General features: G+C 41.8%; 1 protein-coding gene and 2 long non-coding RNA genes across 21 annotated transcripts in view; 2 read left to right on the top strand and 1 right to left on the bottom strand.

Moving 5' to 3' along the window:
• SEMA6D (semaphorin 6D) overlaps window positions 1-4583 on the top strand; it is a 352602-nt gene extending 348019 nt beyond the window's left edge. For all 15 annotated transcript variants that reach the window (XM_059714662.1, XM_019477621.2, XM_059714661.1 and 12 more), the window contains one exon: window positions 922-4583. In XM_059714662.1, the coding sequence (XP_059570645.1) occupies window positions 922-2222 (1301 nt within the window). In that variant the 3' untranslated portion in view covers window positions 2223-4583. The remainder of the gene's footprint in view (window positions 1-921) is intronic.
• LOC132243984 (uncharacterized) overlaps window positions 4582-22902 on the bottom strand; it is a 207940-nt gene continuing 189619 nt past the window's right edge. For 4 of the 5 annotated variants that reach the window (XR_009455585.1, XR_009455584.1, XR_009455581.1 and 1 more), the window contains 2 exons: window positions 17429-17507; window positions 4582-6550 (listed from right to left, as the gene is read on the bottom strand). This is a non-coding gene — a long non-coding RNA (uncharacterized LOC132243984). Of the gene's footprint in view, window positions 6551-8578; window positions 8634-17428; window positions 17508-22902 lie in introns of all 5 variants that reach the window. The other variant, XR_009455582.1, reaches the window with a different exon arrangement.
• On the top strand, window positions 6517-10755 carry LOC132243985 (uncharacterized). The gene is made up of 3 exons (XR_009455586.1): window positions 6517-6602; window positions 7711-7750; window positions 10673-10755. It is a non-coding gene; the product is annotated as an uncharacterized LOC132243985 (long non-coding RNA).

Genomic DNA, 22902 nt, shown 5'->3' with positions numbered 1-22902 from the left:
ACTCTCTCCTGGGATACTTAACAGATTTACCTTTAAAAACTAACATTGTCTAACTACAAGATGTCTGTGGTTGCTTTTAAAATACAAGCTCAGAAATCTGAGAGATTTTGTGTTAATATTTGGTTTACAAACTAATGCAACATTTATTCTTCTTCTAGGTCTAAGCTAATTGTTTTTATAGATTTTAGCAAACTCCTACAACCTTTCATTAACCATATGTTTTTAAATGATATGCAATCCTGAATGCTCATTACTAAGTAACAAAAAAGAAAAACAGTAAACTGCATTAATAAAATAATATTATTTTGAATTGTATAAATGTATAACTAGATAACTATGCAGTATAGGAATGCATTAGTTTATATGTTTTGCATGGTATTAACATGGCTATAAAAACCCAGTATATACACAACATTTGCATAATCCTGTCTCTCTTTTGATACTGATTTATGAGTTGGACAGGAAATTGAGAGAGAAATCCCTCCACGAGTTATTAATTGAAGTCTGGCAGAGTAACACCTTCTAACCCCAATTTTCCAGCAGAAATCGTTAATGTTAATAACATACAAGCCACTATTTATGAGCCTTAGAGGATATTTGGGGACAAAGATAGGAACTTGACAAAGAGAGTACAGTATATAACTAGATGTACTTTCAGAAGCAAAGCACTGCCAAGCCCTTTTTCTTGTCAGATAAAGTGGAGAGTCTCCATTTTGGCTGATCAGTGCTAAACCTGTAAGTTGAATTTTATAAAAGTATTTACAGTCTCTAGTGTCTAGATGATTACATTAATATTAATCTATCTTAAACAACACTCATCTAAATAGGTAGTACTGTCCTTCATCTAGAGAGGCTGCTTTTGTTTTGGATAGCATGAAAGTCAAATACATGCTAATTTATCATCCTGTATGTTTGTTACAGGTGTAAGGTGGGAAGTGCAGTCAGGAGAGTCCAACCAAATGGTACACATGAATGTTCTGATCACTTGCGTCTTTGCTGCTTTTGTCCTGGGAGCCTTTATTGCAGGAGTGGCTGTTTACTGTTACCGAGATATATTTGTACGGAAATCCAGAAAAATACACAAGGATGCTGAATCGGCTCAGTCCTGTACAGACTCCAGTGGCAGTTTCGCTAAGCTGAATGGGTTGTTTGACAGTCCTGTCAAGGAATATCAGCAAAATATTGATTCGCCCAAACTGTATACAAATCTGTTGACTAGCAGAAAAGAACTGCCACCAAACGGTGATACAAAGTCCATGATAATGGACCACAGAGGACAGCCTCCAGAATTAGCTGCACTTCCAACTCCTGAATCCACACCAGTACTTCAGCAAAAGACACTGCAAGCTATGAAAAGTCAGTCAGAGAAGGCACATAATCTGAATGCTTCAAGAAAAGAAACCCCTCTAAAAAGCCCTCAGTTTTTCCCTTCCAGTCCCCCACCTCATTCTCCTTTAAGTCATGGGCATATTCCTAGTGCTATTGTTCTTCCCAATGCTACCCATGACTACAACACCTCTTTCTCAAATTCCAATGCACATAAAGCAGACAAAAAGATGCAAAACATTGATCACCCTCTCACTAAACCATCAAGCAAAAGAGACCACAGGCGATCTGTTGATTCCAGGAACACCCTGAATGATTTTCTTAAACATTTAAATGAAACTACTAGTAATCCCAAAGCAATTATGGGAGACATTCAAGTGGCTCACCAGACTTTAATGCTGGATTCAATGGGAAATATGTCTGAAATTCCCCCTAAAGTTCCTAACAGGGAGGCATCTTTATACTCTCCTCCATCTACTCTTCCCAGAAATAGTCCAACGAAACGGGTGGATGTCCCAACCACCCCAGGAGTACCAATGACCTCTTTAGAAAGACAGAGGGGCTATCACAAAAATTCTTCACAAAGACATTCAATATCTGCGCTCCCTAAAAACTTAAACTCACCAAACGGTGTTTTGTTATCCAGACAGCCTAGTATTAATCGTGGGGGGTATATGCCATCTGCCACTGGCACAAAGATGGACTACATTCAAGGGACGCCAGTCAGCGTTCATTTACAACCTTCTTTATCGAGGCAGAGTAGTTATACAAGCAACGGAACCCTTCCTCGTACAGGGATAAAGAGGACACCATCCATAAAACCCGATGTACCACCAAAACCTTCATTTGTTCCTCAAACGACTTCAGTCAGACCACTGAACAAATACAGCTACTAGGGCTTGTGTATTCTGTTAGCGTGTGGTATCAGCCTACCCTGGCTGTGAGATGATGTTGTGGGAGACTTATAAGACAGAGACTTGCTTGTAATTAAAGAGAACAAAGTGGCCAAAGAAACTGTCTTCACTTCAGCAACATCTGTGTCTTGCCACATGTAGCTACTGCAAGACATAACGTACTTGCTAAAAAAACAAACAGAAAAACAAAAGAAAGTGCTGGTCATTACATTTCTTTTGTTTGGAGCTAAGGAGACATGTAGCACAACGGGGGTGGGGGCTACTCTACCGTTCTAAATAGTGATAATGTACTTGGAGAAATCTGTAAGCAAATACTTGAAAAATGGGTTCCATTTTAGACTGCCATTATGTGTGGTCTTCCCATTAAATGTGAACATTTTGATATGTATGCATTCACCTTGCCTCTTGCACAAATGTCAGAAAATGGTAATGTCTCAATGGATATCTGGGTAAATAAGTGATTTGCTGGAATTCAGTCTCTGGCCCAACTGTAGCATTCTATTTTCCCCCCCATGCGTGGCACTTGGTTTATGCCACAGATAAAGCTGTGCGTGCACGTGTATGTGAGTGTGTACCGTACACACTAGGATGTATTTAGATTCCCACTGCATCTTTTATGCTATGGAATTGTTTACACTGAGCATGACTGAACAACCAACGACTCTTCCTTCTGCAGTCCATTGGGTTCAGTTTGGAGACAGCTAGGAAGGAACTGTGCATCTCAGCCACCTTCCAAAGGATATATACATTGTTGAATTAGTAACACAGTGAAAGGGTGCAAATCTGTTAATTCGAAATAACTGTATTATGCTGCTATTGATTCAGATCTGTACATTTCAAATCTAGTGTTTTGGGGTGGAATGGGGGACTCTGACTGTATTTCTACAGTTCCCCCATCCAGTACCTGGCCACTGTGAATTTGAGCCCCTGTTGTTCTCATTGTGGGCAGCTAGTAATCAAGAACACACTAGGCAAAGCCTATCTAACGATAAACCGTTATACTTTTTTTGTTGCATTTAATAATGTCCTACACTCTGATAGGCTTTTGTCTGTAGAGAGGAAGAAACATTAATTGGCCTGGGAGAAGCAGTCTGTGAAAACTCAACAGTAGTGCAATCAATATGTTTATGTTGTGTAATGTATGGATTTTCTCCAAAGTCATGCAGGTAATGACAATATTCTGTAAATATTATGTGTGAGTTTACCTGAATCTGTGCATTTTGTGCCTTATTCATGCAAATGATAAAAGTACTAAAATTCTGTCAAGTGCACATCATATTTCCTGAGTGCCAGTTGTAAATTCTCTCAACAAGCACCCAAAAAAAAAAAGATAAAGCAGGAATAATTAATGGTAAATAAAGGCAGCCTACAATCCAAAAAGACAGCAGCATTAAATCACCTTCCCATGATAAACATTCCACTCCAGTTCTCCTAAGGATCAAACAGTTATAATGTGAAATCAAATGAGGTTTCTAGGGTAATGGAACACCTGCTGAAGTTGTGTAAGCCATTTAGTAGGTTTTACAGTATCTACTTGCAGCTGATGTTCACCACAGATGGCTATTTTAGCTTGCAAACTACACACTACCACATTGTTTACTGAACATAACTGTAGAAATAACCACAGCAAAGGAATATTCATGAATTAGGGGACAAATAACTTCAACTGGTTTCTGAGACAATGGCGATTTATATTACATGTTAGAGGGGAGAGAGAGTTAGTCTCTGAAAACTGGATTGCTATTACTGAACAAATAATAAAGGATAGACTTATTCTCCCCCCTCACCCCACTTTAAGGCTGTTCTTGGTAAGGAATTTTGAGACCTCTGAATCCAAAAAAAAAACCAAACCCTCATCTCTTCTTAAATGCTTCAGTCTTGAAACTAAAACACTACAGATTAATAACTATTAAAAATACTCATTTGTCAAGTGACAAGAAACCGATTTAAATTCATTTTACAAATATTAATACAGACTTGTGTGAAACCGAACCATAAATGTATGTGAACCCTGATAACTTTCTGTAACATTGTGCTGCCTTGTAGATGGTAATGTGAGTTCTATCAGTATTTATGTTGAAATTTCTAACATTCAACCTAGTCTTTATTCTGTTAATTTAATAATACAGATGCTTTATCCATTTGTGCAAAGGTAAACACAGATTGTATCTTTTTTAATGGTACGGCATAAAAAGTAACCCTTAAACAAAGCTGCTCTATACTATAGAGTACTTTAACATGTATAGATATCTTGTAAACTTGTATTGTGGATGTGTAAATAATACGTTCTTTGGGTTTTTAACACCGCATGTAAAGTCGAAATAAAATATTCAGTGTACCAGATGTCTAACTTTATTGTTATTGAACATATTTATATAATGTATTGTCTGATTACAGTGAAGGAAGCATTCTGCTTGCTTTTAACAGCTCCATTAAGAAACCACAGAGACATCCCCTGATCAGCATTACTGGGTATCATGCAGCTTGCAAATAGCTGATAGCATGGCATACAGGTATACTTCCATTTTCATTGCAGTCTAATGTTGACATGCAGGCTCATGAGACAGTGCGTGCAGACAACTGTCAGATTTCCGAGTTAAATATAGAACAGTGAAGCAACCAACATGCATTGAGAAAAACATAATACTGGGTCAGATTAGTCCACACGATTCATTACAGAGATGCATTTAATTTGAGAAATATGCAACACACTCCCATAATAACTCTGAACTGTAACTTGATTCCAGACTTACAGTTGGCAGCATCGAGTCCTGTAAATAGCACTTTAGTGTCTAGTAGTAAACCTCATTTGTTTGATCTCCCATGAAAATATAGACCAATAGTAAGGGTACATTTTTTCTCCATCATGTAGGTAACAATAACTGATCACAATTACCACCTAACTGTAAAATTACAATTAATGTCATCAGCACTTTCCTAAGTAACTATGACTAACAAAAAGTCATAGTTTTTTTAAGATAGTTTGTGTTTGCAACTAATAATAAATGTAGCAGAAGTAGTGTACAGTATATGCATAATACATGTACCATTCAATTGCACATTTAATATGTGCCAGCATAATGCTTAATTTAAAAATAAACACAGTAATTTCACATCACAGCATCCTTTTTAATAAAATTTGATTTTAGTTAATGGAGAAGTTTGCTATATATTTGTTTTCAGGCCATTAATAGTATAAATTACTACACATTACAACAGTACAATGGCACCTAGAAGCATTCTACTGAAAGCATTTTTAAAAGGTAATCATCTGAGACAAACATAGTGTAAAAAACTATCATAACTCTGCGTGTTTTCTTAGACCAAAGTCAAATTTAGATTTATATGTGGAGAGTTTCCAGCTGATGTATTTCCTTCATTTGCTCAAAGCACATTTAATTTCCATTGCAAAATTAACTCTAGCCAACATATGAACACGACAGTCAATGTAGCCAAACTTGCTCCCCACTCATAAGTACAACACATTTTCAAGTTATAATTGGCTGAATTATTTTTCAGTTGATCTTTAGCAATCTGTAAATATAAATCATTTTTAATTGACATAAACAACATCTAGACACACGCTGGGGCAGTTTTGTCCACAAGTTAGTTTTATTTCTTCTGCCTGCAGAAATGTAGCCACCACATTCCAAACCGAGTTGTTTTTATATTGATGCTTTCTATATTTTTCAGAGTAATATGTTTTTGGTGGCACATTATTTTGCATTTCGTCTGTCCCAGTGTTCTTCATTAGGGTACATTACTCATACAACATACCATACCAGCTCATTTAAAAACATTGTTTATTCATCGTTAATGGAAGAGGACCAGGGGGTACAAGAGCAAGATACTGCTAACATTTTAACATTAAAGGAAAAAGTTTCATTCCTAAAAAACTAGTGAAGCGCAAATTCAAGGAACAAGTTAATTGCAATTGAGTTTCTGAGCTACTTTGTCCTTAACAACAAAGACAAAGCAGTAACAGATGGCCTCTCTGTTGCAAAAGGATAACCAGAGAGGTTAAACAAGAGGAGAAGTGAAAGTGATGTCAGTGCGTCCTGACCTCAAATCCTCTCTGGCCTCTTTTTGTTTGTTTTTTAAGTGTCCAAAGTACAATCTCACTGGAAGAAAAGTTCAGAGATATAGTGATGGCTGAAGAAACTGAAGGGCAGAAACATGATTTGCTCAGAGAGTTCACTGAGGGGATTTGCTATTAACTATGGGAAGAGCGTATCTGTGTTAAAAGTCTCATCTGAGGGTTCAGTGCAGGGGAGAGGCACAGGAAGCGTGTTCATCTTTCCTCATGGGACCTATAGGAAGAGGAAGTCGTTCCATCCATTGAAAAGGAAACAGCAAAGGAGGGTGAGCAAAGCCAAAGCAAAAGGGAATGAACATTAACAAAACAGTATTTGCATTTATCACCAAAGAATCTAGGCTTCAGCTTCTTGAAAAATACATAAAGTTTAACAAAAAAACCAAAAACACAAACTGAAGAAGAATGAGGCTTTGTTTGTGTGGCAATGGGATGGTTGAAGAATCACCTATAGGAAAATTCTCTGTCATAAATCTGTGGCCTATTCAAATGTTGTCTAAAGTCAGATTTAGGTGATGGGAGTCAGGTCAACTCTCACCTTGCACCAGTTTTGCAACCCACTCTCTGTAACCTTGGGCAAGTCTCATGAGATTATAAGGTGGTGTAATGTTTATATATGGTGCTTTAAGACCAGCAGGTAAAAGTATTATTATGTGGTACACATCTAGTCCCCATGGTTGTAAAGTTTTCCTGTTCTTTGTTTTTTATTTTTGCCACCACTGATCCTGAACTCTAGAGTGTGTTGCTTGCAAATAAATAGAAGAGAAAAGAGCTTCCAACCTAATAATGCATCCCTGGAAAGTTCCAGGGCAGGCAGAGATGAGGAAGAGTCATATGGCATTTTCCCAGGTGCATGAAAATTTCATGGGATTCAAAATATTTTTTAAATTAATCATGACAAAATAAACTCATAAACACAGCAGCTGGTCTCCAGGAAGGGTGAGTGAGCTGTAAGTGTAAGGCATATGACAAGAAGATCTGCCTTAAAATGTCATTGTATTAAAATTAATAAAGAGCAAGAGCACAAAATATATTTTAAAAAACTCTTTACCTGCTTTCTATTAGTTAGCCCTTACCAGATGAGTTATAGTTTCTTGTACATTTAGCCTCAGGAGTAGTAAACAGGTACCCATTTGGCAAGAATAGCATCTGTTCCCATACAATGCTGCCTGCATGCATATAGCTTTGTAAGGTTGTTGAGCCATACTGCATTGGGCTTCAGCACATCTGAAATTATAATCTGTCCTGAACCACAGACTGATGGAATGTTTCTACTCTGCCTGAAATGAAATTTATTGGAAGCTCTGATTTTATTAGTACTTTCTGAATTCATGCAATGCTCTGATTTATGGTCTGATCGCTTGCTTTTTCCTGCAGTCACCACCATCATCTTTTGTGAACTTTTTTCCTCAAAATGGTAAGTGAAGCCACATCATTTTGCTAAGCAGTTAACATAGCTCAACAATATGCATATGCTCTTGCATGATGCCCTGTAGGCATAGTTGGAGAATCCCTTGGGTTCCTAGGATAGTACTGAATTCTGCCTTGACAGATTGGCATGTCAGTGCTTTATTCCAGCCAAGGAGAGCTGTACATATATTGTTCCTTTAGCTGTGTAATACTTCAAAGGTGGGGAAGTGGGAGAAAATATTACCACACAGCCAGACCAGCCTGACTGCTGTCAGGAATGGCCCCATCTTTCAGCAAAGAGAGATTTACTTTGGAGGCAAGGGGGGTGGGGGGGAATTAACCAATAAAATTCTGCATAATATGGCACCCATTCTGTAACCTTAACTGTGAGACTTTTATGAGAGTGAGTGCTTCGCCTGATGACATCAACAGGACCAGGCAGGAGGTTTACACTAATACATATCGCTTCACAGAGTCAGGCCTGGATACATTCTTGGGTGGGGGGCAGGTATGCCACAAATTAGCCCCACACCCTCCCCAAATGCCACTCTGATCCCTTTCCTCTGCCTGATTTGTTCTGCTTTCTGTTTCCTGCCACATGCACCCTGCTTCATCGCTGCTTTCTGCTCCCTGCTCCTGTGCTTTCTGTCCACTCCCTGGTCTGCCGCGTGCCACACACAGGCTGCCTGTGCTGTTTGTGGCACTTGTGATGCTGGTTGGCCAGCTCTGCAATATAGGGCTTAAAATCATTTTCAGTATCTGACCTTAACCACTGTCAGAGATGGCTCATGCAACTAGCCGTCCGTGTAGATGTCATTTGTTCCGGTATCCGTACCTGTATGTCAGCTCCTAAAAGCATGCAAGACCTCTGACAGAAATGGAGCAGCTGCCTAGTAGGACAAGCAGGGATAGATTTGGTTTTTAAATTATGTCACTTGAAACACACTTATTCCCCAGCTCTAACTCACATTACTGGTCACACATGAAAAAGCAATTGAGTATAGAGCTGAGTGCATGAATCACAACAAATGCATTAGATGAAAGCAACTTCCTTTCCTGCACATGGAATATCCATGAGATGGCCTGCATGCTCCCAAGAAATGCTTGGTGATCAAATCTGTTCAATTAACATTGTCCCATTTTTTGTTCTGGGTTACCTAAATGTATTTCTTTATACTCAAGCTGTGTTGCATAATAATGAACAGTCACACTAGTCTCATGTCCCAATTTCTGTTCCATTACTGGGTGAATGGAAAGCACTTCCAACATCAGTGTCTGATTATGAGAGCTGGCCTCGTGGAATCTCACACACGCAGCTTTGCCTTCTAGTTTCTGCCAATATTTGTGCCACTTGGGGTGAAATCCTGATTCTATCAGTTAGTGGCAAAAATCTAATTGATTTCTACCGGGGCAGGATTTCATATCCAATTGCTCAAATGTCCAGGAAAAGGAAACACCAAAGGAGTGTAAACAAACCCAAAGCAAAAGGGAATGAACATTAACAGGCAAGCATTTGCATTTATCATCAAATACCCATAGATTCATAGATGTTAGGGTCAGAAGGGACCTCAATAGATCATCGAGTCTGACCCCCTGCATAGGCAGGAAAGAGTGCTGGGTTTAGATGACCCCAGCTAGATGCTTATCTAACCTGCTCTTGAAGACCCCAGGGTAGGGGAGAGCACCACCTCCCTTGGGAGCCCATTCCAGACCTTGGCCACTCGAACTGTGAAGAAGTTCTTCCTAATGTCCAGTCTAAATCTGCTCTCTGCTAGCATGTGGCCATTATTTCTTGTAACCCCCGGGGGCGCCTTGGTGAATAAAACCTCACCAATTCCCTTCTGTGCCCCCGTGATGAACGTATAGGCAGCCACAAGTTCGCCTCTCAACCTTCTCTTAACAGAGGCTAAAAAGGTCCAGTTTCTCTAGTCTCTCCTCATAGGGCTTGGTCTGCAAGCCCTTAACCATACGAGTGGCCCTTCTCTGGACCCTCTCCAGGTTATCCGCATCCCTCTTGAAGTGCGGCGCCCAGAATTGCATGCAGTACTTCAACTGCGGTCTGACTAGCGCCCGATAGAGGGGAAGTATCACCTCCTTGGATCTGTTCGTCATGCATCTGCTGATGCACGATAAAGTGCCATTGGCTTTTCTGATGGCTTCGTCACACTGCGACTCGTCCCACTAGGACTCCAAGATCCCTTTCCACTTCCGTGCCACCCAGCAGGTCATTCCCTAGGCTGTAGGTGTGCTGGACATTTTTCCTCCCTAGGTGCAGCACTTTGCATTTCTCCTTGTTGAACTGCATCCTGTTGTTTTCTGCCCACTTGTCCAACCTGTCCAGGTCTGCTTGCAGCTGTTCCCTGCCCTCTGGCATGTCCACTTCTCCCCATAGCTTTGTGTCATCTGCAAACTTGTACAGAGTACATTTCACTCCCTTGTCCAAGTCGCTGATGAAGACATTAAAGAGTATCGGTCCATGGACCGAGCCCTGCGGGACCCCACTGCCCACACCCTTCCAGGCCGATACCGACCCATCCACCACGACTCTCTGGGTGCGACCCTCTAGCCAATTCGCCACCCACCGGACTGTGCAGTCATCCACATCACAGCCTCTTAGCTTGTTCACCAGTATGGGGTGGGATACCGTATCGAAGGCCTTCCTGAAGTCTAAGTATACGACATCCACCCCTCCTCCTGTGTCCAGGCGTTTCGTAACCTGGTCATAAAAAGAGACTAGATTAGTCAGGCACGATCTGCCTGCTACGAACCCGTGCTGGTTTCCCCTCAGCATAATTTGTCCTGCTGGGCTCTTGCAATCTAGGCTGCAGTAGGCTAATGGGAGAGTGCACTGGCAATGCTCTGGATTAGGACATTTGGGCTGGAGGAGGAGGAGGACAATTCAATTGTATGATTAGTCTATTCTTTTTAGTGGCTCAGCAAGTCTCAGCTAGTGCTGGGACTCAGGTGGAGAGGCTTGCTTAGCGCTGCTTTTTGAGAGGCCCTGATGTCAGAACTGCACCACACGATAGAGCTGTAAGTGCGCATGATTTAAATTCATTAGTAAAGGGCCAGTGGGGGAAAAATTGTGCATATATAGTCCCATGTGAACTTACATAAAGGTAAGTGTGTATGTGTGATTGGTACAATATTTCACAGGGGTTTCAATGCCACCCATTAAAACTCAAACAACAGGATTAGGATTTGATACATAAGCACCACTGTTCACAACACTGAAAAAAATCAGCGGCGTTTCAGAATTATTTTTTGCTAACCAAAGCCTCCTTGCTATATGATAGTTTTGAATATAAACATGGTAGCTTTTAATTTTGTGAACTTTAATTGAAAGAAAGGGTAAACATTTACCATTATTGATTTTTAAAGAGATCCTTTGCACTGAATAGTTGTCTTTTCATAAAAGCTTCAGTCCTTAGGACTGACTTTGAATCTTGTTCCCCAGGCTGAGGTAAGCTGGGAAACAAACTGGGAAACTTTTATCATAATAAACAGTATTTCTCTTTAACATGCAAAATGGTGCATCTCTAATAGACCTTGATTGCTCAGCTTCTAGAGGATATAAGTGAACCTTAACATACAATTTATCGTGCTCTATGCAAGCCCTTCATCTAAAGTGACATCATGATCAGAAGCTAGGTTATGCAAAAGTACAAGCTGTGAAGAAGCCACATGCTGTTTCAGAGTTTCTCCATAATTGATGCTGCTGGTTTGGAAAGATCATGAACACAACATTTTAGTATATGTCGAATCTGTTCCATGTTCTTACAAGTTATTGCATATGCTTGATCATTATAACAATTTACTTCATGTTCCTTGCATCAGTGTACTATTTTGTCAAAAGGGAGATTTTCTCTTCCATAGAAATAAATAATTCCCTTTGATGGGGCTGGGAATTTTGTAAACACGGAGGCAGAGTACAGCTCAAAAGTCCTTAGCAGTGAACAGTTGCAATCCTGGGGAGTCAAAGGGAGTACTGGAGGCCACAAAGCCAAAAATATACTTTTTGTCAGTTTAGATTATAACCACTTAAAAGCCATTCAACAGATTGAGGAGGAAAAATGTGGTTTGATCTGAATTTGGCTGACAGAGTAGACAGCTTCATGATGTTGGCTTCTAAAGAAATCTTGCAGCAAATGCTACACAGCTAAGAAGGTCAGCAGTTGCTATCTAAATCTAGCATATTCATAGGCAGATTAATGGACGGGCCAGGTGGGCATAAGCCCAGGGGCCTCTCCTAATTCAGGGCCCCGGGATCCTCATCACCAGGGACATGAAAGCTGCAGTTTTAAACTCGGTGCCTGTTTTTGTCTCCCACGAGGGAGACAAAAATAACACCGAATTTAAAACTGCGGCTTTTGCATTTGCTCCCTGGGGGCAAGGGGACCGAGCTGGGCCAGAAGAGCCATGCCCCACCTGGCGGGGGGTAGGGGGTGCAGTTGGGGCAGGACCAGGCCAGGAGCGCCTCATCACACCATGCCTTTGCAGGCAGCAGCACTGGGAGGGCATTGGGGGCTAGAGTCCCCCAAAGTTCATCCTAGCGCCTCTGCAGCCACCCCTCCCAGTGCCACTGCCCACCTGCAGAGACACAGCATGGCATGGTGCTCCCAGCCTGGTCCAGCAAAGCCCTGCTGTTTGCATCCATGTGGCTGCACGGGACAGCTGGGCAGCAGCTCCCTGCATGTAAGTGTAAAGGGGCTGGGCAGTGAGCTAGACTGAGCTCATGGCAGGGGCAGGGTGAGGAAGGGCTGCCTCTGTGTGATCGAAAGTGGGGGAGAGGGGGGGTCCTGTGAGGGGAAAGTGTCTGTCTGTCCATCCGTCAGTGTCTGTTCATGTCAGGGAGAGTGAGTTTGTATCTGTGTCCACGTGCAGCGAGTGAGAGTACAGTGTGTGTACCTGTTTCTGTGTGTACGTTTGGCTGTAGCAGGGGCAGAGAGCAGGGAGAAGAGGCGGGCATGTACCCCCCCAGCCCAGCAAAGTCCACCCAGCCTTCCCCACTAGTTCTAAGATGGGAAGGAGCCCCTTTCTCCCCCCTGCAACCCAGCTCCCATGGGGGAAGGGGGTCTCCAATTTTGTGTCTGTCCAGGGCCCCAGTACACCTTAATCCACCTCTGAGCATATTACTAGATTTGATGTAGACTTTCCTGCCTGCTCTAAACTAACCTAGATCCAGTCTAGGTTCAAAACTAACCCTTCTCCTGGGGTTTCACTTCACTGACCAACAAAGGAACAACAAGAAACAAAGTCCAGACCCACCATGCCTGCTCCTCCGCTTGGCTTTTTCTATAGGTCTGGCTATACAAACAAGTTACCAAAGGTGTGGATGTGTGCATTATCTCTAGAGGGTGGTGGTTGACAGAAGTCAATCATCATGGTGCCCTGTGACCAGTGGGGACCCCCAAGGCTCTGTCCTTGGACCCATATTGTTCAACATCTTCATTAATGATGTGGACATTGGAGTCAGAAGTGGACTGGCCAAGTTCGCCGATGACACCAAGCTTTGGGGCAAAGCATCCACACCTGAAGACAGGAGGGCGATCTAGGCTGACCTGGACAGGCTCAACAAATGGGCAGATGAGAACCTGATGGTGTTTAACACAGAAAAACGCAAGGTTCTCCACCTTGGGAGGAAAAACCTGCTGCATCCTTTTAGGCTCAGCAGTGCTACACTGGCTAGCACTACAGAAGAAAGAGACTTGGGGGGTCGTCATTGATCACAAGATGAACACGAGCCTGCAATGTGATGCTGCAGCTAGTAAAGCGACCAAAAGGCTGACTTGCATCCATAGATGCTTCTCAAGCAAATCCTGGGACGTCATTCTCCCATTGTACTCGACTTTGGTGAGGCTGCAGCTGGAGTACTGCATCCACTTTTGGGCCCCACAATTCAAAAAGGATGTGGAGAAGTTTGAGAGAGTCCAGAAAAGAGCCAGGTGCATGATCAGCAGTCAGGAAAACAGACCTTACAATGACAGGCTGAGAGCTATAGAGCTCTTAAGCCTGGAAAAGCGCAGGCTCAGGGGTGATCTGATGCCACCTATAAGTTTATCAGCGGTGACCATCAGTATCTGGGGGAACGTTTGTTCACCAGAGCACTCCAAGGGATGACGAGGTCAAACGGTTATAAACTACTGCAAGACCGTTTCAGGCTGGACATAAGGAAGAATTTCTTTACTGTCTGAGCCCCCAGGTCTGGAATAGCCTGCCATCAGAGGTGGTTCAAGCACCTACATTGAACACCTTCAACAGTAAATTGGATGTTTATTTTGCTGGGATCCTATGACCCCAGCTGACTTCCTGCCCTTCGGGCAGGGGGCTGGACTCGATGATCTTCTGAGATTCCTTCCAGCCCTAATGTCTATGAAATCTATGAAATCTACCCCAGAGCAAATGCTCCATTGTCAGTGCAATATAACTTATCCACCAATGAAAGCAGGTACTATGGTGGCACTGTGCCACCCATCAATAAATGCTGGACCCTGAATTGTTACTTGGTCTTTTTACCCTTCATCCCCTTCTCATCCCTTAGAAGTAGACTCTCCAAAACAGGACTGAGGCACTGCAGGAAAATGTGCTGGAATGGACAGGTACACACTGTACCTAGCTGTTGTAACAACATTTGGAAAGGCAATGTAACTTAATGCAGGTTAGGCATCTATGTCTTGAAAATGCATCCATTCAACAAGATAAACGGGCCCATTTATCCTTGGCTTGATCATACAATCTCTAAATCAATTTGAAGTAACTGCACCACACCAATTAACATATAGGAAGAGGACTGAATTGAGCCTTCCCTATCCTAAAAATGTTATAGGAGCCCATCCAAAGCAATAAAGGATGGTTTTGAACCACCGAGTCCTGCATTTTTCTTTGAAGTTTTCACTGTTCACAATTGCACTTTGTTTTGGGACGTGTTTTGTTATTGTGGTTTGTTTTGTTCTGCAAACAAACAGCAAATCTGCAAATAAGTCTGTTCAGCTTTTTTCCCCAAATCCAGGGATGATGCCAGCATTAGCACTAAGAAGAACAGCCTGAATTCTGATTTGTTTGGGTTTGTTTTTTTCTTAATTTTGTAAATTTGTGCCATTAATTTTACACAATTTTTTAACCTTGGAATATAAACTGAAGTTCACTAAAGCCAAAATATTTGACATGTGTAACGTCTTAATCTTTCTCAAGAAGTAGGTATGTTTTGCCCCAATAATCAGTATGGCTGCAAAGGGTTCATTAGATACCTTTGATGTAATGAGTAGAAAGGACTCATTAATATGTTGGTAACAAATATGTTATTGTGGCATTAAATCCATCAACTAAAAATTATGAGAGAACACGACCAATACAGTCATTTTTCCCAATAGAATAAATTGCTAATTCCCTCCCCCTCAAGTACCTACTGGGATCTGCCCCCACAGACCAATCACCTGCAAATGCCATCTGCAGGACAAAGCAGGGTTTAGTTCTGATCCCCAAAACAGTTTCTAAACCATTACTCACTCTTCCCACCCAAAATGTCTCTTGTTTTATGTATTATAAAACCTATGCAAGAGACTGTCCTTATTATGGAACCTTCTGATCTAAGGACCATGCCAAAATATCTTCAAACATATTGCATACAGTTCTTTTCTAAACTGATTAGAAAGCTACTCAGATAAACAACCAATTTGCATTGGTCTCATGAGTGGTCACTCAAGACAGATTTCAGTCTATATATAAAGTCTGAGGCTATTCTTGTGGGCTGAGATTGAAGTTATGGTGATTTAATGCAAATCTCAGTAAGACACTAGTATGTTAAATCCAGAAAATTTACATGAAACACTATAAAAACGCCTGGTTATGTGCATTTTTTTCTATAATTGCAATGGTGAGTTTAAATCATTAAACACATCTGCCATCACATTTCTATCAGTTACTTAAGCCAAATATGCAGAACCACAAAGCAGGAGTGACTATTGAAGGGACTCAAACTGTATCAATAAGTGAACATTAAAAGATCCACAGCACTGCACAGAGATTTAACTATACAGTTCCCAATGGAGCACCAAGTGTTTTTACATCCACTGCAAGAGGCAGAGCTAATGCCCTGGAAGCAGAATTTCATGCTGTAGAATCTCCTCCATGACTTTAAATCCTCAGAGACAAATACCCTGCTTTATTCCACATATATTCAAATAGAATAGAAATCACCAGACAAACGATTTCCGATCAGGTTTGGCAGGGATTTACCAAGACAGAGCTCTCACCATGGTATCAGTCTTTTCCTCAGTGGCTTATCCTCATTCTGCTCTTGTTAAGTAAACAAGACTAGCACACTAAAAAGTACTCGAAAGTAAAGCACTTGCTTTTAGGTGCCTAACTCAAGCATTTCAATTAGGTTCATTAAGGAAGTTATTACTTGTTAATTGAATAGCAACAGACTGCTAAGGATCACTTATTGAGGTCTAATAAGTATGGGAGAGAGAAATCTACTCCATGTAATTCCATCAGCAATAAACTAGTTTAATTAGATTCTTACTAACAAACTCAAATTGTCAGGAATGTTGAGGCAGATAATTGGCACTTAAGAAGATACCTGTAGTAGGTTAGTAGGATTATCAATTAACATACTTACTAAATGTCAGTTTCAGCTCTTAACAAGTAATTGATACCAATGGGCTATGGGTTACCTGGTTAAATACATTTTAAATGTTTAAACTTTTACATTTGGAAACAATTAAAACAACTCTGCAGACTGCTCTTTTTTACAATATAACATACTACATTACTATGTTGGGTTTCAACATCACCTTTCATTATAGGCTCTCAGATCTCTTAGAAACATGACCAAATCAAATCTCACAACAAATCAGTACGACTGGGAGGTCTCATTACCCCAGTGTTGTAGGTGGAAAACCTGTCTCACAGCAAAGATTATGTAGAAAGATTGAGATAGCCCTACCATACATTCCAAGAGACTTACTCCTTCTAATTGTCTCAAACCCTTCTTGGGCAACTGGAACATTTTCGACTAGAATCTCTGCTCAGGAGAGGCAGAAATAGAGCCCTAAACCCTATTTCCTCATCCCAATCTTCCTCCATGTTATAATAAATTCTACAAGTGTCCTCATAATGTGTTAACTCCTTGTGTGGAACAGGAACAGCTGTACTGATCTGCTTGACCTGACCCTCTTTGGCCACCAGGAATGGGCCATTTGTGCAGTGTTGCAGGGCGGAAGTTTTTGGAAGTCTCATTTCTGTCAGCATTTCTCTAAAACATGAACTTCCCACTTCCACCTGCACATACTGCTGATTTACTGTGCTGTACTACTTGTCTTGTCTATACATAAATGCTTTGACAGCATAGCCATGTCATTTACAAGTATGATTTATTGCTGGCAGTCCTGGCAGCAAAAATCTGAATGTAGACACAGCTTATACAAGTAACTAGAGCTTGTTCTCCTCAGGAAACTGATACGAATTACACTAGCAAAGAACTTTTTTGCTGGTGTAAGCTGTCTACACTTAGAATCACAGAATATGAGAGCTGGAAAGGATCTCAGGAGGTCTTCTAGTCCAACCCCATGCTCAAGACAAGATCAATCTTGCAGAAGTCATCCCAGCCAAGTGTTTGCTTGAAAGGTTTGCTAGTAGACTCTAGTGATACAGCTACATCAGATACAGACATACAAAGTCTTACCTTTTTTTCAGGGCAGGGCTTGTGGCTTGTTCTGTGTTCGTACAGCACTCAGCACAATGCCTGGCGCTTCTAAGTTTAACTATGATACAAATAAAAACAATAATCAACTTTGGGTCTGACCTTCTTGAGCCTCATTAAAACAGTGTCCCTCACTGAATTCTCCCATATTCCTATACTAAGTTTCTCTACATTGCTCAGCCATCAAAACTCCTCTTCAATCCACTATGGCTGTATGGGTAAGCAGACTTCCTGAGGCCCATCCCATCTCACTTCACCCAAGGGCTGGCCAGACACTGCCCCTCTAATCCTTGAAAAGCCTTGAAGTATTTGATGGACATTTGAGTTTCACATGAACAATACAGAATGTAGGTATTTGGGGGAAATGCAATCTCAAATAATAAATAATACAGAAAATCCAACATATTTCTTACAGCTTCAGTCCCCTTACAATTTAATGTTTGAAATGCTACTCTGTTCCTTTAGAAGCCTTTTCTCTCTCCACTGCTGCTGATGGTTTGTCTTTTAAGACACTTGAATAATGTGTCTGTTACTCTTGTAACAGATTCCTTGGCTACTCTTTATGTATAATAATACTAATAATCTTGCAGCTTTTGGTGATATTTTTCTTCCCTTATACAGATGCCTGGTTTTATGCAGAGCTGTTCTGTTCAGTCTTGTCTTCTGCATAGCTTTTCTGACTAAACAGTATATCTAGGTATATACAGGTGCCTATTTGTTATATGAGCTGCTTGTGAGCTATTTAATAGAGCACATGTGAAACAGATTAACAGATTTACATTATTTGAACTACAGCAATGCCTATAGGACCCAATCAAGATTAGGGCATCTTTACCCAGGGCACTGTACAAATACATACAAATGCGTGATTTCAGAAGACCTTATGTTACATTTAACCAGTAACTTTTTATGTATGAAATTAACTTGTTCTGAGTAAATAGCACACTGCATAACATGAAGTGCAGCCGTGAAGCATAAATGTATGTTTTAAGGTACATCATCATAGATTTCTATAGTTCCTTTCCTCAGAGGATCTCAGAGATTGATTCAACTTCCCAACACCCCCAGAAGGTTGGTAAATACTTATCTGGTGAGATAACAAAATTATGGAAAAGTTAAGTGATCCATACCAGGTCACAAAGCAAGTGAGTAGCAAAGCTAAGCAGGGAATGCAGAGTTCAACTGTTAATTCTGGGTTCTGCCTGCTAGCTGTGCTCCCCAACACTGTATAGTAAGTTAACCTTCTCTTTTGTATAAGTTATCTCCAAATACCTTCTTAGTAACCATTACAGGTTACAAGTATCTTGAGCTTCTTAGAAAGCATTCTGTTAAAGAATCCCACACTTTCTTTTTTCTTTTCAGACAAATATAGGAACAAAACTCCAACACTGGAGTAATACACAAGGACTGCATGAGGTTCAAGTTACTGTACAATTATAAAGGAAGAGGTATACAACAATTCTTATAAGTTATCATCTGTACTATCAGTATACTGCTTATATATGTTAACATTAAACAGTCTAGCTAGAGACTGGTTTACTGGCTGATGAACAGGTATTAGCTAAAAGTGCCTTCACCTCTTTATAATATATATAAAAAGTAAAGCATATCTAGATTATGTTTGGTCTGTCTCAATCTATCTGCGATACTGTTGATATTCCTGTGTATTCTCTGATACATTCTCACCCTAAAATTAACTTTATTTACTGAAGCCCACACTCCCCCTCATTTCCTAGTCCAATTTCCCTCCCTTTTGGATCCTGAAATTATCCTTATTTATGCACCCGTTACCCCTCGTCTAAAATGCAAATATTCACACTAACCCTCATAGATTCATAGATTGTTAAGGGGCTGGAAGGGACCTTGCAGAGGTATAAATATAATGTAACATGGGAAGAGTCTGCAGGGAGGTCTGAAATATGGCTCTGGACAGCTCCCTCCAGTAACAAACTATAATATAGTGCCATGACTCTCCTTGGGTGGGACTCAGGAACCTCCCAGGAAGGACTTTGCTACTCAGCTATGGAGGGATTCTATATTCCTTTCAATCTCAGACCTGGTGCAACTCCTTGCATGATTGGAGTGTAGCCAGAGGGGGCTACACCCTGCACAGAAGGGACAGAGTAGGGAGAAAAGGCAGAGGGGTAGCTCTCTATGTGAGAAAGCAGTACACCTCTGGAGGCTGACAGATAAGCAGCTTGAAACCCTCTGGGTCAAGCTATGGTGGGGGGATGGGGATGGGATGAGGTGAGAGAAACCTAACTGTAGGCATTTACTACAGGTTACCGAACCAAGGACAGGAGCTGGATTTGGAGTTCTCTCGAGAACTAGTAGAGGCCATGCATGCAAGGGAATTGGTTGTCATGGGTGACTTCAATTACCCAGACATAGATAAGGAGGAACACTTGGCTAGGTCAGGTCATTCACACAGTTTCCCGACTGTGATCGAGAAGCTCTTCCTGAACCAGGAAGTGCAAGGGCCAACCAGAGATAATGCTTTCCTAGACTTGGTCTTGGCCAAGGGAGATGATCAGGTGTGTGGCTTGAATATTGAGGGTAACCTGGGCAACAGCAACCATGAAATTATCAGGTTCACTGTCTGCTGCAAGGTTGACAAATCAACCAGCAGGATTGAAGTACTGGGCTTCAAAAATGCTGACTTCAACAGGCTCAGTAGGGGAGGCAATGCGGGACCAGGGATGGAAGGCAAATGGGGTGCATGGAGAGTGGTTGTTCCCCAAGGATATGTTCCTTGAAGCACAAAAGAATACTATTCCCATGAAGAGGAAAGGTAGCAGAAGGGCTGGCAAGCCCTCCTGGCTTAATAGGGACATTGCAGTCCTCTTAAAAAAGAAAAAAGAGGAGTACACACAGTGGAAGCTAGGGACAGTCCTCGAGGAGAACTATAGAATAGTGGCCCGCACTTGTAGGGAAATGATCAGGAAGGCCAATGCAGTGACTGAGTTTAGGTTAGTCACGGGAGTCAAGGACAATAAGAAGTCTTTCTTTAGGTACGTAGGCCACGGAAGGAAAACAAATGGAAGTGTGGGGCCCCTGCTTATCGCCTCGGGGCAGCTGGTAACCGACATTCAGGAAAAAACTGAACTCCTGAATGCCCACTGCTTCAGTATTTCACCAGACTAAGGGGAAAGTCAAGCGAGATAAGGCTCATAGGGGGCATGCCGGGAATGACAGCCGCCCCCAACACTGCAGATGCTGAACAGGTGCAATACCAACTAGAAACGCTAGACATAAGTCAGCGGGACTGGATGAATTCCATCCGAGAGTGCTGAAGGAGTTGGCAGAGGTCCCTGCAGAACCCCTGGCAAAGCTCTTTCAGAATTTGTGGAGCACAGGGGAGATCCCTGAGGATTGGAAGAGGGCCAACATTGTGCCCATCTTCAAGAAGGGGAAGAGGGAGGGCCCCAGGCAACTATAGGCCAATCAGCCTAACCTCTATGCCAGGGAAAATCCTGGAAAAGCTCATTAAAGAATCTATGTGCAATACGCTCACGGAAGGTAAGATTCTGAATGACATTTGTTGTGGGTAGGTCTTGTCTTACCAATCTCATCTCCTTTTATGCCCAGGTCTCTCGCCACCTGGATATGGGAGACAAGGTAGACATTATATACCTAGACTTCCAAAAAGCTTTTGATCTAGTATCCCACAAGATCCTTGTGAGAAAACTGGAAGATTGTGGGCTCAGCTGCTAGACAGTTCAGTGGGTGGGAAATTGGCTCCAGGGTAGGACCTAGAGAGTTCTCATGAACAGATCTGTGTCGTCCTGGTGTGAAGTGGCCAGTGGTGTCCCTCAGGGGTCTGTGTTTGGACCAGTGTTTTTCAACATCATTATCAAAGATTTGGATGGAGGAGTGAAAAGCTCGCTGGTCCAGTTCTGGGCACCGCATTTCAGCAAGGATGTGGAAAAACTTGAGAGGATCCAGAAAAGAGCCACCTGTACGATCGGGGACTTGCAAGGCAAGCCATACCAGAAAAGGCTGAGGGACCTGGGCCTCTAGCCTAAAGAAGAGAAGGTTGAGAGGGGACTTGATAGTGGCTTACCGTTATATCAGAGAAGTGCATTAGGAGCTCAGTGAACAACTGTTCACTAGGGCATCCCTGGGGAAGACCAGGACCAATGGATAAAAACTCCTGGAAGGCCGCTTCAGGCTTACTACCAGGGAAAACTCCTTCACAGTCAGGGTGTCCAGACTGTGGAATAAACTCCCTCCAGAACTGGTGCAGTCAAGAGGAGACTGGGCAGTCACCTAGCTGGGATCACTTAACCCCAGTTGTCTTCCTGCCTAGAGCCCCATTTTTCTAATTATTTCAGTTCTTGACACTGCAGTTTTATCTTCTCCCCTCCACTCCCTGGTAATATCCCCCAGTAATATTCCCCCTTCCATACTATTACTCAGTCCCACTCAAACTTTCTTGAATATGACTAGTTTTGTGACTTCTTCCAGGCTTTTTGTCCTGGTACTTCAGTATCTTCCTCCCCAGGGCTTAACAGTTTGCCGTTCAGTATTACAGTAGGGGTGTAGGTTGTAGCCATGTTGGTCTAAGGACGTAGGCAGACAAGGTTTTTTGAGTGAACCTGATATCTTTTATTAGACCAATTTAAATAGTTGGAAAACAATTACAGTATTACAGTAGTACATTCAGCTGCTTCTCACTGCCTATGTCAGTCTGAGGCTGAAATTCCAGGATATTTTCCATTAAGTTGTTTCTCAATGACTTTAGGACCTTTTTTCTCCTACTGTTCTTGATGTGTAAAGAGAAGTTTAAAAGGAAAACCCCATATGTATTTTACATTAGCTTCTCTGAGAAATGCTGGAATTTCACTCTGTTTCTTCCCTCTCCTTACTTTTGCCTGTGACAAGGCTTGCAACACTTTTATTTTATATCCTCCCAGAGCAGGATCAGAAATCTCTCTCACCTTCTTCAGAATCTGCTCCATTTGTTCAAAACAGAGCAACTGTAGCATCCATCTCATGGTTTGTTCAAACTGAGGGGAGCAGAGGGAGCTCTCTGTGTTCTGTCTACAAAGACTGCTGCCTTTGTTTTCAGCTGTAGGAAGGAGTGCAATACTTGCTTTACATATGCTGCTGGAGTTCCCTTCTCTACCTTCTGGGAGTCCTCGTATTCTTAAGGTTCAGACTGGATATGAGGAAAACCTTCTTCACTGTTAAAACAATGAGGCAGTGGAACAGACTGCTGAGAAAAGTTATGTAACACCTCCAATGATGGAGAGTTAAAAAAAAAAAATCTGGACAGCCACTGGCTAGGGATAGTCTAGGCATAGCTATGTCTATGTGCTGCAATGGGTATTTCCCATGCTTCTGGGCTTTGCTTGTTACCTCCCCCCAACCCACTTTTTTTTTTTGCTACATGTGGGAGGGTGTTTTTAAGCCATCCTCAGAGGCACTAGGTATTGGCTGCAGCCAAGACTGGG

This window comes from Alligator mississippiensis, chromosome 11 (genome assembly GCF_030867095.1).
Source record: "Alligator mississippiensis isolate rAllMis1 chromosome 11, rAllMis1, whole genome shotgun sequence".
In the NCBI taxonomy this organism is placed as follows: Eukaryota; Metazoa; Chordata; order Crocodylia; family Alligatoridae; genus Alligator; species Alligator mississippiensis.
Note: the sequence above shows the minus strand (reverse complement) of the source record. Positions and strands in the feature narration are given on the sequence as shown.